Here is an 18,126-nt window from a genome sequence, read left to right as displayed (position 1 = left end):
ACGACAGACCAACAAAGTCACAGGTCGTCGACACCGTACCCTCCGTACGACAAGTCGTAACAGCATACCCATACTTGCAGAATGCAAACATTCATATTATACACAATACTACTTATATAGAGCAAAGCAACATATTTCACATTCATGAAAAAGAGCGAACTGACGACCTCAGCGAAGCCTCAGTTTGCAGACTAACCGAGCTGCTGAGAATACTCAGGAAATCCAACTCAGTTAGCCACTAGTCATTATAATCACAGGCAAAGAAGAAAAACGAGCTACCCATGTCAACCCAGGAAACCAGCTCTATTGTTTACGGCTAAAGGCCAATTACAACCACAAGCACCAATAACTTGTTCAAACAACATCATCAAAGTTTTCTGCAAGACTGACATTCAACATTGGGGCATAGCTTGGATCACCAGTAGGTGCCACAACTGCCTCGGTAACGGCCACATTCAGCTCGCCAGAACCCTGAAGCTGATCACTCACCACACCAGTAATAGGGAGAAGCACAATTGCAGGAACAGTGCTAGCATCTTTGAATGGCTCGCCCCCGCATTCTCCCGAAGCTCTTCGCTCTCGCTCCTCCTGCAGGTCGTCATATTTCTTCTCCAATTCCTCCACCTCAGCACGGATGGTGAGATATGCCTCTTTTGCTTGCAATGTGGAAGTCTTACATCGTTCAACATAGGCTTTCGCTGCGACCAACTGGCCCTTCAATGCCTCCACCTCATGCTTCAGCCGATCGACTCATTCACCGCAGATGTCTTCTCCAGCGTCAAGGCAGTAAGTTGGGGCTTCAAAGCGTCCAGTTCTTTCTTCTCAGACTGTTGCACATCTCAAAGATTCGAAAGCTCATCCCTCAGCGACTCCACCTCCGTCTTCTCCAGCTCAGCGAACTGAGCGGCCGTCTTCAGCTTCTGATACCCAGTGATCAGCTGCGACAACTTGCACAACATATCACGTTAACATCAAACAATAGCATATAACACAATAACACAGCCAAGTTTGAACGCAAAAGTTACTCACCAGGCACATCGCCTTATATATCCATCCCCCTCAGATTCGACTCCAGCTCCATCGCATCTAAGTCTTTCCTATCACCGTCCAGCGTCATACTCTCCAGTAAACAAGCAGCTACGGGTGTGGATTTGTAGCTGCAGTCCGACCTCCTCACATAGCGCTTATTCCAAGTCACTTCATTTATATACATCAGGTTGTGCTCCAGCTCATCTTTCCTAGTACTGGAGTGCCCCTTACCAGTCTTTCTCATACCAACCTTCCCCTTCATCTTGCAAGGAGCATCTCCAACAACCCTGGTCGGAGCGACCTCTGGGGCGTCCTCACCCAGATCGCTGAAGTCGGGCATTGGTCTCGCTCTCGAGCTACGAGCCGCCCTTCCCCCAGTTCGCCCTTCACCACCCCCCATTGTGGCCTCAGCTACCCTCGCAACCTTGGAAGGTCGAGACTCGGGGTCGTTACCCTTCCTCGTCGACAAGCGAGGTTCAGGGATTTCAAAGAGAGAGTCCTCCAAATCATAGGGAGAGTCCTCTTGACCCTGCCCAACTCCCGACCCAGACGTACCAGCACCTCCGGCGGGTCGCTTCACCCCAGTACGACCGCGGTTCTTATCTTCTCTAGTCACCAGATCACTCCGACGTTTTTCCATCACAGACTTTTTCGACGTTCTCCCACTCACCTTACCCCGCGCCCTGCTCTTTTGCACCTCCCTCTTCTCCCTAATCGCAGGTCTGCCCTGTTCTTTAAAGAAGTGTGCGACTTCTGGAAGCTTCGCTTGTTTCTCAGCTCGAGTTAACCTAGCGAACTTCTCAATCACCTTTCGGCTTGTCTCCTTTTCTAGGGGGATATCTGCAAAGACAACAAAACATCAATATTAGTACAACTCAGTTAATGTAAGGTCAATATCCTCAAAGAGCGTACCGGTACCCACCAGTAAAGTCGCATATTTTATTCTCCACACTGAACCGCCTTCGCCGCGGTAGTTTCCCCTTTAGCGTAAACGGTCTTTTATCCCAAGACTCGTTACTTACACCATCCAGGACGCTCGACAGCTTAGCTCGGGTTTACAAGCTAAAGTGAAGTGACCGAGATCGCTTTAGGGAGAAATGCTCAATAATATCGGTGACCTCTATCCGGTATTCACCATCGTTCGCTCAAAGTCAAACACCTTGAACAACCGCCACGTGTTACCCACAAACCGAACAGCGCTTTGCCCGCGGTTCAAGAACTCACAAACCCGGCTTAGAGAACGGTATCGTCATATGCGCCCTCAGCTACCCCTCACAGACGATAACCCATAGTTCGGTGGGGTATACCTATTGCTAAAAACCAGAGCGTGCTGTCTGAGCTCATGGATCTCCAGACCGCTTACGGTTATCCCATATTTTTTTTTTAAATAGGGGAACGCCCTCAAAGCGTGTCTATCCACGATACTAGGCGCGACCCGGCACCGACCCTCACAATGACTGAAGTGCTCACTCAAAGACCCACGATGCAGATTGAGCCTTATTTTCCCCACTTCCAGCTTCTTCAACTGCTTCATCTTCATTACCAGCCTCACTCACCCCACACACCGACTCATCTTTCTCTTCCTCCTCATCAGTCCAACCAAGAGAAACTTCGCGAACTTCATGAGATCGCGTATCATCTGAGTCAGACATCTCTCTCTCGCCCTAACGATTCTAGCTACTAGTAAATAAGCAAACATCCTAACAACTCTAGAGCAAAGATTAAGCACGAAGCAAGAAGCAGGAGTTCAACAATGGCAGAAAACTAACCTTAAGGTTGTTGCGGTACTGACTTAGTTTCTACAAGGCGAAGCAGCAAAGTGATGTTTCAAAAATCGCAAGCTTAATCTTTGAACAACCGCCCTCCCGGTTTCCAAGGCACCATGATTACACCCCAGCCCTAACCGCATTACGACTTCCAAATAAGTCGCCCCGTCTTTTCAAATCCCTAAAAATAGGCGACACGTTGTCTCTGAATCGCTTTCGGATCCTCTCATGTGATGAACACGTGTCAAACATCCACGCCCACCAGCTCATAGGATAACACAGGTTGTTCTCATTAACTTGTCAGGTATTTCCAACTCTAAACATGCTCCGCACGCGCTACCATTTTCTCTCAGCAAGCCGCTTCCATGACCAGCACGCCTTACTGAGAGGGGGCTGTGTAAAGGAGTGATATCCTCCTTCAAGAATATCATGCGCGTACTCAACATGATGGAAATACTCCACCGACCTGTAGAATCAGATCGCGCCCCCAAGATAAGAGAACGTTCCAGAATAGTTCGCGCCAGCACGCGAACCAGGCTATAAAGTGACTCGTCTTATCTTATAGAAGCAATCATGAACAAGAGATGCACATGTACAAATCACTGCCACCAGCTACTAACCACTGCCACAAGCTACTTGCCCAGACTAATAATCTTCATCATCACAGCAGACCTATAAAGACAGGTCCCGCACGCCTCCTCAATCTAGACCCCACGTTTGTGATACACTTTACACGTGGTGGACGAGGATTCACTCTCAACATCTATAAATACCCCTCCTATGGACTACGCCAGACTTGATTCTTCTCTCCCCTCTGAATCGAGAGCAAGATACGTAGGTAGTTCGCTCCTAAGCCGAACTCGGTCCCAATAATAACACTTTCTAATTCCCATTCAACCATATATGTAAAAGAAAGCTGAATCACTCCTTTACAGTAATATCAGCAACTATTTGCAGTGACCCATTGTTCAAATTGGGAAGAAAATGTCAGGAAATTACCCTTACTAGAAAGTAGAAACCGCAAAACCGACTAGGTTTGAGTCTTGGATAGTTCTGGGTTCGGTCAGCGGTTTGGCTCTTGTCCTATCCACTATCCACATGGCATTGTTCTATTAGTTGCTGATACACATACGTCATGAGCCAACACTTAAAATTCACATTATTTAAGCCAATCATCATTTAACCAAAAAAACATTCTCAAAGCATGAAATTATCAGATGAGTCCCTCTTCCATTACTCACTCCTCACATTTTTCATCATCACACCGCCCACTTTCATCTCTCTCCGATTCCTAGAAGCTCCATACGGTAAACACTATCGTAAAGGATGGGGTCCCACAATCTCTCCATCCTTGGCTTGGTTTTTAATGGAAAGCCCCACTATATGGCTCACTCTATTAATCTTTCCATTTGGTCAAAATAAGTCAAACTTTAAATCCATATCTCTAATTTCTATATTCCTATTTCACTATATCCATCGTACTATAATCTACCCACTTCGTTTACGTAACACAAATCCCAAGAAAACTACCAAAGCTAGCTTCCCAGTCTCGGTTGCACTTATGGGCTTTGGGTTCAATCTTTTAAACGCTTATTTACAGTCTCGATGGGTGTCTCATTATTACGTGGCGGAAAATGATTGGTGGTTTGGGGTGAGGTTTGTTATTGGGTTGGTTATATTTTTAAGTGGGATGATTGTGAATGTACGCTCGGATTTGATTTTGGTTAAACTCAAGGGTGAAGATGGAGGGTATAAGATACCGAGAGGCGGATGGTTTGAGAGCGTGAGTTGTGCTAATTATTTTGGTGAGATTGTTGAGTGGCTTGGATGGGCAGTGATGACTTGGTCTTGGGTTGGGTTTGCCTTTTTCATCTACACTTGTGCTAATTTAGTGCCTAGAGCTCGTGCTAATCATATTTGGTATAGAGACAAGTTTAAAGAGTATCCTACATCTCGAAAAGCTGTAATACCATTTCTGTATTGAAATAAAATGAATTTAATTTGATATTTTTATGTCTAAAACACAATTTTGCATATTATTAAACTAAGAAAACAGAAGAACAAAAACAAAAGGGGTAATATAAGGTTATTGAGAAATAAAACAAGATCAGGTTTCGTAGTACAAGTTTTACAGACACAAAGACGCACATATGCAAATGAAAACACCAATTAATCTCCTTTCTTCAAGCAGCAGGAATTGCATTACCATCTCTCTTGCTCAAATTTGATCTATTAACTGGTTGGTTTGCATGAAATGCCGACTGCCTTGCAGAAGATCCAATCAAATTTAAGGAGAGAGGAGACGGTTCAATACAGTCAGTGGCAGCTGCTCCTAAGGTGAGCTTAGACATGCCCACTAGTTCATCTACATTAACAGGATCTCTAGAGAGAATAGGTGTAGGCTTTAGGACCTGGTGATGAGAGATTTCCATGCCTTTCTCTTCGACAGCTGGGACTATATTTGGTGGCCAAAATGGGAATGATAGAGGTAGATATGTTGGGAGGAATGCAGGAATTATTGGTGTGGAATCACTGCATGGCATGAATTCTTCAGTTTCTGTAGGAATGTTATGGGAAGTAGATTCCATAGGTTCACACTCCCCATCAAGAGAGAGGCAGAGAGTAGGTAATGGGTTTGTGTCTACGCTCTCAACTACCTGAGATACGCCATTAGCTAATGGTTCTTCTGGAACTGGTTGGGGGTCAATGGACTGAAACAAAACACAGTGCAGGAGTTAAAAGAAAAGGATAGAATCATGATAGCTATACATTAGAAGAAATCAATGCCATCATCACTGCAATAATAAAAAGTTATGACACTGTAAAAGTGCAAGTAGACAAACCATATCTGGGACCATGTCGAATAGGCTGGAACGTCTTTTTCTTCTGGTTGAGTTGGTCTGACGAATGAAGTACTTCTGGGCATGGCTAGCTACCTGAGTAGGAGTTCTTGAAATGACAAAGTTACGTGCAATCCCACGCCAGTCTCCTTTACCCAACTTCTGGAGACCCAGTAAGAAGAGTCTGTGCTCCTCTTCAGTCCATGGTGTCCCTAAAAGCCAGAGTATATCAGAACAAGCTAATGTCCAGACAATACACATAACGACGTTTTAACAAAGTGTAAAATTACTGAATAAATATAACGCATCTTCCACAAGGAACTAGCTGGATTGCAGTCTAATTGATTAAAATCTGTGAAATTAATGCTACCATCCAGTAGCACTACGAGATAAAAGGAATAGGGACAAGAACAAAATATGGTAATAAATGACAATTAGAAAACATTGGTTTACCCATCATCTTCAAACCGAAACTTCTAATAGAGTACTTTGTACAATGCAACCAGCCATGGACGCATGAAAAGATCTGATGTTACATATAATGTTCTTAGAACCTCTTCATAGCCTCTGTTTTCTTATTCCAACACTAAACCTTTGACACCAACTCAAGAATTCCACCCACAGCATCTACATCCTAGCTGTAACACTTCAATGGAGAGAACCCAACACAAGGAGCAACCGTATATCACCATTTAAACACAAAGATCTTTATCGAGGGCCAAAAAGAAATGGAGAGAATAGGTCTTTTATAGTCCCTCAGTGCACTCCCTACGAAAAACACTCCTTGAAGACTACGATTAGAAGTAATCAAGTCCTTTCTCAGCCAACCTCCAGTCTCAAGATTGCCATTCATAGGACTAACTACATCCATCCTCTCAGCCAACAACATCACGTTTCTGACTTGTGCTTTATTTATCAAGTGAAATTTCAAATGTTAACCCCTCCACACTGCCATAGACAGTAAAGTGGAACTTTAATCTCTCCCGCCTTTAATCCCCATTTGCGCTCCCATCATTTCTATTCATCCTACTAGGCTACTAGCTACGTTCATTGAGTGGGTGAAAAATATAATAGATTGAAATACTAGAATGGATGCTCTTGATCACTAGCAATTCCCACCTTCCGATGAGAGATTGCATTTATAAAGGGCGCTCTTGGTCACTACCAAATGACCACCTAAGGACGTGACTAAAATGGACACTCTTGATAACTAGCAATTTTCCGCCTTCCAATGAGAGATTGCGTTTATAAAGGGCGCTCTTGGTCACTACCAAATGACCACCTACGGATGTGAGCTTTCTTTTTGACGCCCCAGGTAAACTACACTTACAGGTATTCTTCCTCAGCCAATCTCCAGTCTGAAGATTGCCAGTCTTTGGACTAACCATCTCGATCCTCTCAGCCAACCTACGTAATGTTCTTACCTGTGTTTTATTAATCAAGTAAAATCTCTAATGTTAACCCCTTTACATTGCCATATACAATAGTGGATCTTTCTTCTTTCCCGCCTTGATCCCCATTGGAATCTCTTATCGTTTCTTCTCATCTTGTTAGGTTACTTGAGAGGGTGAGAAAATATGATAGATTGGCAGACACTGTAGATCACTAGAAACTTTCCACCTTTCGATGAGAGGTTGCGTTTATAAAGGGCGCTCTTGATCACTAGCACATTTCCACTCTCAGAAAAGAGCTTTACTTATTTATCAAGTGAAATCTCTAATGTTAACCACTCCATATGCCATAGACAACAAAGTGGAATTTTCTTCTCTCCCGCCTTTGATTCCTGTTGGAATCTCTCATCATTTCTTTTCATCCTACTAGGCTACTTGAGACAGGTGTGAAATAAAATAGATTAAAATACTAGAATGAACCCTCTTGATTATTAGAAATTTTCCACCTTCCAACGAGAGCATTTAAGAAGGGCAATTTTGATCACTAGCAAATTTCCACGAAGTATCCCTTTCCTTGAAGCAGTTCCAATAAGATGCCCAAGCAATTCCTTGTGAATAGTGTCCAAAACAGAAACCAACATATCCCTTTCTTGCCGAAGGAGGTTCAAATGTTAAATGCTATGTTGCCAATTGAGCACCCCATAAACTCAGCCAATTATTCCATCCAGGATGGGAATTTGCTAAATTCTTTATCAGTGCTGAAACCACAATTTCTTTTTTTCTTGGATATGGTTCTGAGATTTACATCAATTCCTAGAATAAGCTCCTAAGAATTCTATGACCAGGACTCAAACACGCAGGACTACCAAATAGGCAATAACATCCACAAAAGCCCAGACACTACATGCATACCCAAAGGGAAAAAGAAAAGACACAACTTCATAAAAACAAAACAAAAGGAAAAGAAGAAAGAAGCCAGGATTCCACAAACAGACCGGAATCCAGGCAACCGAATCCAGCTCCAAAGACCACCAGCAACCACCACGCAACCACCCATCCTCAAACCACTTAAAACCATGATAACATCACATTAAGAGCAAAAACTGGAACACTGAAGTATCAAACTAGAAGTTTGCATAATCTCCAAATTGGCTAATCGTGGTAAATGGGCCGTGCAATCCCCCCATGAATCCCGTATGAGTTATCACCAAATGTCCAAGAATGAACTCATTTTCATTTTAACAGTATCCATATACATCATATATAACTTATCATAGTCTTCCTTCCTCTGTTCATTTTCTTCCAGAACATTTGCCTTTTGCATAATTGTTTGCATCTTTTCCTTCTCTTTATTTCCTATCTCTAGAGTAGCTTGTGCTATCAGTTTTTTGTTTTCCACAATCTCTTTCTTAACAGCAATTAATTCCTTTCTAATCCCCCAACATTTTTGCTGTCATCTTTTCGTTTGCTTCTTCCTGAGTTTTCACCAGAGCTTTCCAATCTTATATTTCTTCAGCCCTTACAGCGGCGCTCCGCTCCTATTCTTCCATCTCATTTAATTCTTCTATTAAGTTCTGCATCTTTTCGTTAATAACTTATGCCAATAACTTCCGTCTCCTTTCGTTAATAACTCAATAACTTCCGCCAATAATTTTCGCCAATAATTTCCACCAATAATTTCCGCCTTCTATCAACAATAATTGTCGCCAATAATTCCTGCCTCCAATCGCCAATAATTTTCACCAAGAACTTCTGCCAATAATTTCCGTCTCCCGTCGCCCATAATTTCCGCCAATAGTTTCTGCTTCCAATTAGCTTTTCTACTTTTAGAAATATCTTACAACCTAACTTAACTTTTGGATACTAGTACTATTACTCCCAATATAATTCCAAAACATTCTTTCTAGCTATGTTATATTTATTTCTCTTTACCTTAGATTTTAGGCCCGGCCATATTTCTTTCTCTAAATAGATCAAAATTGCTTACTAAGCTGACCCGACCATTCCTTTACATGTTTGGTCTTTTACTTTTTCTAACTAAACAAGTTGCCAACACATGTAATTATAACTTGTCTTTCATAATCCGTCCTACAACATTCTTTTCTAATTTGAAAACCATGATTTTATTTGGCCGGCCCTACCATTCCTTACTAGTATACTGCATAGCAGTGGGGGCGTGAGCGGAGAAGGGGTGGAGAATAACAGTGCCAAGTCCCCATAAACCCTTCGAGAGAATTGCAGTTACCAACAGAGAAAAGTGGGGCTCTTTTCTCCAAAACAATCTCAAAAGAATTCTAAGAACATCTCATCTAAGAAAACTACATTATACGTCAAGGAAATTTCAAAGTATAGCATGCCTAGAAAGTTGTCTGATTGAACTAAGAGCATCTTTAGGAGAGCAACCAAAAAAACACCAAAATTTTGAACCAAACCAAAAACACCAACCATCTTTAGGAGCAACATCAAATTTTCGACATCAAATGACGCGGTTTTGGATAAACAGCGCAATATAACCCACATGGTTTTCCCAACACCGCGCCAGTAAAGCCCATCTTAAAAGCCCAAGCCCACGCGGTTTTTCAAAAACCACGCGATCAACTTTCTTATTTTTTTTCTTTCCCAATCTCTCGCGCGGTTTTGGCAAAACCGCGTGATTGAAGCCCACAATCTAGCCCAAGCCCACGCGGTGTTGACAAAACCGCGTGGTTTTTCTAAAACCGCATGAATGATTTGATACAACACTAAAGCTAGAACCAAATATTGGCCGATTTGGTATTTGGTTTGGTGTTTTCATCAACATGTGACTCTCTTGAAGTTGAAAAAACACCAAATTGTTGGAAATTTGGTGTTTGATGCTATGTTGGTATCACTCCTAAAGATACTCTAAGGCATGACAATGCATTTTCCCACCAGAAAAGGATAAAACCCGGGAACTCATGCTCATGCTATTTACAAGGTGGTCTGCGATCATAATGTCGACTATCATTGTATATTCCTTCAAATCAGGACTATTTGTTCATCAAATTGATGAGAAAGTCCCATACCATTTTCTCTGACAGTACTAACAACATTGTTATTAGCTTAACTTTGAATTAACAATGCAAACATCAAATACATTCCTCTACGTCTTCCACTAAAAAATCAAATTTAATTTTCTTTTAGTAAGCTCAATCGTATATCATACCGTACTTTACTATCAATCTATTATCTAAAAACCTAGGTTACATTGACACGGGCACGCATGTCGGTGTCCGACACGGATCTGAGGGTGTCGGATCTGACGACGGCGATTGAAGATTGGGGACCTGGATAGAAATAATTAATTAATTTTTTAATAATTATAAATTTATTAAATTAGATGGTAAATCGGATAGAAATAATTAATTAATTTTTTAATAATTATAAATTTATTAAATTAGATGGTAAATCAGAAAATACGACTAAACTACAAATCATGAAAACCAAACATACCCAAATCATGAAAACACAAAATTCAAAGCACCCAAGTCATGAAAACGAAAAAATATCAAACAACCCAGAGTTCTAAAACTATAAAAAAACATCAAATATCACTAAAATAATAAAACCCCATCACTTGATACTTAAATTCAAATAACCCCAACTGAATTGAAAAGTGTGTAAGAGGAATAAAACTTACACAAAATCTTCCTTCTTCTTCTTTGCATTCTCTAACTTTGTGTTATGAATTTGGAGTGGGTTAGAGAGACAAGAGTGAGAGATGAGTTATTAATGAGAATGAGACAGAAGAGTCATCAGCAGAGAGAGAGAGAGATATTGGAGAGAAAGAGTGTTTGCGAAGAAGAAGTGAAAAGAGATTGAAGACAGACAGAAACCAACCAAACAACATTTTGGGCCATATATCCGCAACCCGGCCTAAAAACGTTCGCTCCGCTCACTTGATTATCTCTTTAACTTTCCTCTAGCCGGTCCTATTACTACTCATTCCAAAAAAGTCTTACACTTTGAATCACCTTTTCATTGGCTGGTCCTACCAATTCTTACATATTGTCCTACCTTTTTTCAAGGGAATCTTCTTACTTCTCTTAAGCCTTAACCGTAGGACCAGCCCAAGTCTCACACAACTTCTTACTACTCTAAGGAATATAAGCCAGTCCAACTAATTATTATTTCAAACTTCTTCTTTAGTAAGCCAGCCCTACTGATTTCACAGTCAACCTTTCCTTTCTTTTTTAATATAAAAGAGTATATGACAAACCAGCTTCCACTTTAATACTTTTAGCCGGTCATACTCTACTCATATATTCAATTTTAGCAATACTAAATGCCGCTCTTACACCCTCTTCCAAAGTCCACAACAATTATCTCTTTAAGCTAATTATTTCCGCCAATAATTCTCTCTGTGGGAGGGATAGAGGCACATTCATTATGCGCACATTGTAAATGAATCCAAGCAAAATCATGGACTTAAAAGTTGAATTAAGGGCTGATTTTTTGTAGATATGATCTCCTCACCATGAAGAACATGCTCACAAAAATTAAACTCATTCAAAGAAGTCTAACATTAGACTATGCTCACAAAACTTTTAGACCGTTAGATGAAAAGTTCAAAAATGAACACTAATTTTTATGTGGTTAGACATATCCAAATATTATGATTTTTTGTGAGGATGATCTCCATGGTGGGGAGGTCATCTTTATAAAAAATTAGGCCTTAATTCATTTGTATGTCGAAAAATGTGGCTATAATGTACGCATAAGAATGTGCCTTTATCCCTCAAAACTAGGCTTTAATTCATTTGTATGTTGAAAATGTGGCTATAATGTGCGCATAATGAATGTACCTCTATCCCTCCCTATATATATTTTAAATCGATGTTCTTCCATTCTTTTTTCTAAATTAACTTCTTTGCCACATGGGCTTTGCCCATCCACCAAAGAGGGGGCGATGTATAGACCCCCACTTCGTGGCTCATAATGCCCGCGAAGCCATCCCAATATTGGGCCAAGTCCAACAGTTAAGCCTAATAATTGGTTTATTCTTTAATATGTCCAGGTTCATTATTTAATAAAAAAAGCACAAATCTACAATAAATCAAATCTTGAATCATTCAACAAGACAAGTCCTCCAAGGACTCTACTTTCTCTACCAATTCATAGAAAAAACCATTCTCTCTCATAACAAGAAACTACGTTGAAACTTGATTCCTAAAAAACAGATCTTGGGTACGTAGGCAACCATTATCTTGGTTCAGTTTCATCTCTCCTCACATCAAATATCCTCTGTTTCTTAATGCGTTCTTTATCGTTTGCTCTTATTGTGTTGAAATAGATTATTGCCGAAACAATTGCATTTATAAAGGGCGCTCTTGGTCACTACCAAATGACCACCTAAGGACGTGACTAAAATGGACACTCTTGATAACTAGCAATTTTCCGCCTTCCAATGAGAGATTGCGTTTATAAAGGGCGCTCTTGGTCACTACCAAATGACCACCTACAGATGTGAGCTTTCTTTTTGACGCCCCCGGAAAGCTACACTTACAGGTATTCTTCCTCAGCCAACCTCCAGCCTGAAGATTGCCAGTCTTTGGACTAACCATATCTACAACCTTCCGATGAGAGGTTGCGTTTATAAAGGGCGCTCCTGATTACTAGCACATTTCCACTCACAGAAAAAAGCTTTACTTATTTATCAAGTGAAATCTCTAATGTTAACCCCTCCATAATGCCCTAGACAACAAAGTGGATTTTTCTTCTGTCCCGCCTTTGATTCCCCTTGGAATCTCTCATAATTTCTTTTCATCCTACTAGGCTACTTGAGACAGGTGTGAAATAAAATAGATTAAAATACTAGAATGAACCCTCTTGATTATTAGAAATTTTCCACCTTCCAATGAGAGCGTTTAAGAAGGGCAATTTTGATCACTAGCAAATTTCCACGAAGTATCCCTTTCCTTGAAGCAGTTCCACTAAGATGCCCAAGCAATTCCTTGTGAATAGTGTCCAAAACAGAAACCAATATATATATATATATATCCCTTTCTTGCCGAAGGAGGTTCGAATGTTAAATGCTATGTTGCCAACTGAGCACCCCATAAACTCAGCCAATTGTTCCATCCAGGATGGGTATTTGCTAAATTATTTATCAGTGCTGAAACCACAATTTCATTTTTTCTTGGATATAGTTCTGAGATTTACAACAATTCCTAGAATAAGCTCCTAAGAATTCTATGACCAAGACTCAAACACGCAGGACTACCAAATAGGCGACAACACCCACAAAAGCACAGACACTACATGCACACCCAAAGGGAAAGAGAAAAGAAACAACTTCATAAAAACAAAACAAAAGGAAAAGAAGAAAGAAGCCAGGATTCCACAAACAGACCGGAATCAAGGCCACCGAATCCAGCTCCAAAGACCAGCAACCACCACACAACCACTCATCCTAAAACCACTTAAAACCATGATAACATCACATTAAGAGCAAAAACTGGAACACTGAAGTATCAAACTAGAAGTTTGCGTAATCTCCAAATTGGCTAATTGTGGCAAATGGGCCGTGCAATCCCACATGAACCCTGTATGAGTTATCACCAAATGTCCATATTTGAACTCATTTTCATTTTATAAAAAAAAATTAAAAAATTAAAAAATAAACTTTGCTGATCTTTCCACTTACCATCAACATTCAATTGTGCTATGTTAAGTTCTGATGTTCACAATTGCATTACTTTCAGAACAACATTCATCCCCACAAATAAAATATGATTTAGTTGCCTCTTCATACATATAAGCAAGTTCAATTCTACAGAAACAAATAAAACAAACGCAAAGCACAGACGCCACAAATATACTATCCCATCCCTATAACTTAATATCACAATGAGTCATACAAACCAAAAAAATGATGACCAATCCTATAACTGCCCAAACAAAACCTAGAATGCAATGAAACTGGATTGGGGAAGAAGGAAGAAACTGCTACTTTATCCTCATGCGCTTGTTAAGTTTAACAGTTAAATATGTAATATGACGGAATACTTAGTTATTTATCAATATGATGCTTATGAACAGAGCAATAAGACATGCTCCAGTAATAAAAGACGATAATCAAACCTTTGCTGCACTCCAAATGCAGAAGGTAATGCAACTTTTGAACTTTGCTTTGCTAGAATACCACCGGTAGGCTAGACTTACAAGTACTACACCTCCATTCTCAGCCAACCCCCAATCTCACGATTGACATACTTAGCATAAGCCACCAACTTCCTACCATCTCTCAGCCAACCTTCGGGTCACATTATTAGTAGTGCTATATTCATCAAGTGGAGATCTTTAATATTGAACACGACACACAACAAAGTGGAACACAACATACTTATCAAAAAAAAACAAAAACAAAGTGGAACTCTCTTCTCTCCCGCATTTAGATCGTACTAGCTACATTAATCAGAAATGTGAAACATTTAATAGACTGGAATACTCAAAAGAGGCCAGTCTCGATCAATTTTAATTTTCCACCTTTGTATAGTGAGACCCTGAGACATATATTACTGGATAACTAGAAAGGATCCTCTTGATCAACGTCAACCTTCCACATTTGGACAAGAGTTGGTAATTGACAACCCCCCAACAAAACCCCTTCTTTCCCAAGTCTTTTGTAATTGGTCTCTGAACCCAAATACTAGCGAGGGCAAGTCATTTTTCAGTAGTCTCCAAAAGTTAAACCAAATTGTCCTGCCAAAATCTCCATTTCTATGTTTCAAAATTTACGCACACGTGAAATATTTGCTAAATCCTTCTTCAGCCTTTGTATCTCTTAATAACCATAGTAACATCGCGATAAGAACCAAAACTACAACACTGAAGTATCAAAGAAGAAATTATGTGTCATCTGCTGATCTTTCCACCTATCCCATCAATACGAATGTACTATTCTAATAACACAAAAACTATCCAAACATTCAGCCCCACAACACAAATTTCTCAGTAAAAAAAAAATAACACAGATCTTAAAAATAAAAACAACACAAAACCAAATAAATAAATTTAACAAAAAAAATTACCTTTCTTCCTGTCACCACGACAATTGGAAGAAGAACAAGAAGTATGAGCAGGATCATCAGAAACATAGCCATCATTAATACTACTATGACCCAAATCAAAAGGAGAATTTTGACTTGGTGAAGAAGAAGCACCACAATAAAGAGATAAATTCCCCATACTTGCACTCTTCTTCATTAATCCAGCACCATCTGTTAATCTCACCCCAAATAACTTCACCCCTTTTATTGTCGGACATGTTCTTGAATTATGTCCATTGTTACTACAATGTGAACACCGTCGTGTCATGTTTTTTTCTTCTTCTTGTTATCTACCGCCAGCACTGTGTTTTGAGTTTGCGGGGATTAAGATTAAGTTTTAAGTGTGAGTCTGTTGTCAGAAGTGTACGTGGTGGGTTAAGGTTTGTTTTGACAAGTGGGAAAGATAAAGTAGGCTTTGGATTGTGAGATATTGTCCAAGTGTTGCCGTGTACTGTTTTTTTATCATTCAGTATATACTATATACTCCCATTTCTCTTTTATTTTTGGACTGGACAAAAATAAACAATCCATCCCCTCTTTTTAGTCTCTGTCTCTCTTTAATTAGCAAACAAATTGAAAAACGCTATCCATCTGGCAAAGATACAGGTACAAAAATAGCTAGAAAAACAGTCGTCGTTATTCATTTTCAAGATAACAGCCAAAATTTAGTAACACTTTTCCATTGTGAACAAGTCCAACTGATATAGGCAGTTTATTCACGTTTCCGTCTGAGTTGGGTATTATATACCTATTAAAATTACTTTAAAAGCTATTTAATTATATCGAATTATTATCCATCGAATATTTAAATTATCCTCGTCTAGAGACAGCTTTAAGAAATGATGATTGTAAGTCAATCTATAATATCATCTCCAATAGATTGACCTTACTTGATTTATTTCTTTTAGTTCTATATTAAGAAATTACTACTATGTGATTACAATATATTATCAACGAGCAATCATCGTCCCAAGCTCTAAAGAGATTGACCTATCAAACTTAAGAACCTCAGCTAGTAGGTATGACAGGAACATGTGCACTGGGTGCTGGATCTTTAATAAACCCACTAACTGGTGATGACATTGATTATAAAAGAGAAAGGGATGATTAACTGATCATAGGCACAATCTTGAATAGTTTCTACGAAACCAAGTTTGTACAATACTTACATGGCATGGCACTATTGGAGCGAATACTTGAATCATCTCACAATTTTTTTTATCGCATTTAAGTGAAATGGTAAATGGGGCTATTGAATCATCTCAAATTGTTGATGCATGCAAATGTTAGGGAAATACACTGATCGTTTTATGTAGTTGTATACCGATAACGATCTATGTATTTAATTTGTCTAGAAGCTAAGACGGCGACCGGAACAACTTAATGAACTTGTCATACTGCGATAAATCTATGGTTATATCAAAATATCTTAGAAAGCCTAGGTGAGGATGCGCAAGTGCTTGTTTTTAAGGCTGTTTTTAGCATAGAGACGATCTATTAAGAAATTTCGTCTATTAACACGTACAATGATTACAAGTTGAAGCGCACGCACTATTCAAGATCAATCATATATATGATAGGGACATCTACACAGAAAATTACAAACCACCTCCTTTGTGCCTTGGATTCCCTAGTATTTCTGTGTATTTTATAAGTAAATAGAGAAAAGGCCCTTAATAGGAACGTACAATCATTATTTATTAATGAGACAATCCTATCATACTTTACAGAAACCACATGTTTGAAAATTGAGACTAAGTTTGTTGGATACTTGGATGTGAAGGAAAATCGTAACTACAGACCTACAGTCTACAGGTATGCTTTTTATCTACAAAACGCCAAGCTCTATTGATAAAAGACAAATAAAATATGTTATCTTGTGTGGCTGTTATTCCAGGAATCTATGAAGACTTTTATGCTAAAAGTAAGATAAGAATAATTTGTCGGTTTTTCCAAGCTAATGTGATGGAGGCTGTATATCTGATTATCTCTATGGTTCCTTTAAGCAATCGACATCTTAGTCAAATGTCCATCACTAATATATCATTAAGTCAAGACTCAATGACTTGGACCAATATCCATTCACAATCATCTATCCATTTAGATTGATCCACATGGAAATTTTGTATATCATTCGAGTTTAAAAGCACGTGGAACACACGGTGGTTTGTGTCGCTGTACTGACGATTAAAGTCACTGAATCGAATTTGTTGTGTGGGTTGAGCACTTGAGCCAGGCGCCCAGGCCGCTAGGTCGCAATCGTCACCATGACACCATCAAATGTGCATGCATCTATTTCTGAAGTTCATGCTCCGCAAGCCACGTTTAAAATGAAAAACGAGCCACTGTCATTAGTCACCACTCACTGGTTTGAAGTTTGTACATATTCCTCCAACCTCAAATCTAGTTCTCAACTAAAATATTTCTTCATACATTGATTTGCTAACACGCAATAGTTTCCAAACTTGAGATGGGCTTCGAATCGAAGTAGTTATCTTATTGTTGTTGACCCTAATATTCTAATTGAACTGTACGGTGAATTTACCCTGTAATTCATCTCACGGTCTCATCACAAGACCTGAAGTCTTGGCTCTGTTCGTCCTAAACTTGAATGGTTAGAGTTTCATTTGACATTCGTAATATATATAATTTTTGCTCGGATTAGGTTCACAAGAAAAAAAAAATGATTAAAAGTATAAAAATGACCAATTAAAATGGAAGTTTTCTAGGGGAATTATTCTCACAAATCAACTACACCTCTAAAATGGCATTTGATTTTTTAAAAAATTTATTTGCTAATTAAGAAGAAATAGATTTCAATGTATTATGTACCGACCCACCCTATCCCATAGTACAAAATATCAGGATATGGGTATTTATCGATCTCTGATTTATGGATATATATCGTGGATATATCTCCCTCTTTGGGGATATTTGACATTCTTTCACATGCAAATATTGTGAATATATCTAAAATATCGACAAATATCATGGATATTGTGGATATTTCCTAATATATCATGATACATTA

General features: G+C 39.4%; 2 protein-coding genes across 2 annotated transcripts; one reads left to right on the top strand and one right to left on the bottom strand.

The window, feature by feature from the left end:
- Positions 1–3,988: 3,988 nt before the first annotated feature.
- Positions 3,989–15,847, bottom strand: LOC147511662 (transcription factor MYBS3-like). Its single transcript, XM_086603323.1, has 3 exons — positions 15,078–15,847; positions 5,639–5,847; positions 3,989–5,506 (listed from the first exon to the last, which is right to left on the bottom strand). The coding sequence occupies exons 1-3, from the start codon at positions 15,361–15,363 to the stop codon at positions 4,979–4,981; spliced, it is 1,023 nt and encodes a 340-aa protein (XP_086459449.1). The 5' UTR covers positions 15,364–15,847; the 3' UTR covers positions 3,989–4,978.
- DET2 (3-oxo-5-alpha-steroid 4-dehydrogenase family protein) lies at positions 4,000–4,802 on the top strand. Its single transcript, XM_086603324.1, has one exon. The coding sequence runs from the start codon at positions 4,000–4,002 to the stop codon at positions 4,777–4,779; it is 780 nt and encodes a 259-aa protein (XP_086459450.1). The 3' UTR covers positions 4,780–4,802.
- Positions 15,848–18,126: the final 2,279 nt, after the last annotated feature.

The sequence above is a fragment of the Coptis chinensis genome, chromosome 3 (genome assembly GCF_015680905.1).
Source record: "Coptis chinensis isolate HL-2020 chromosome 3, ASM1568090v1, whole genome shotgun sequence".
Lineage (NCBI taxonomy): Eukaryota > Viridiplantae > Streptophyta > Magnoliopsida > Ranunculales > Ranunculaceae > Coptis > Coptis chinensis.
This window is presented reverse-complemented; position numbering and strand designations above follow the sequence as displayed.

Excerpts from the sequence above, each read along its gene's own strand:
- DET2 (XM_086603324.1), top strand. The coding sequence starts at position 4,000 with ATGAAATTATCAGATGAGTCCCTCTTCCATTACTCACTCCTCACATTT.
- LOC147511662 (XM_086603323.1), bottom strand. The coding sequence starts at position 15,363 with ATGACACGACGGTGTTCACATTGTAGTAACAATGGACATAATTCAAGA. Across the intron at positions 5,848-15,077 it reads TCGTGGTGACAGGAAGAAAG|GGACACCATGGACTGAAGAG; the intron begins GTAATTTTTTTT and ends TCTGGCTTTTAG. Across the intron at positions 5,507-5,638 it reads TCGACATGGTCCCAGATATG|TCCATTGACCCCCAACCAGT; the intron begins GTTTGTCTACTT and ends GTTTTGTTTCAG.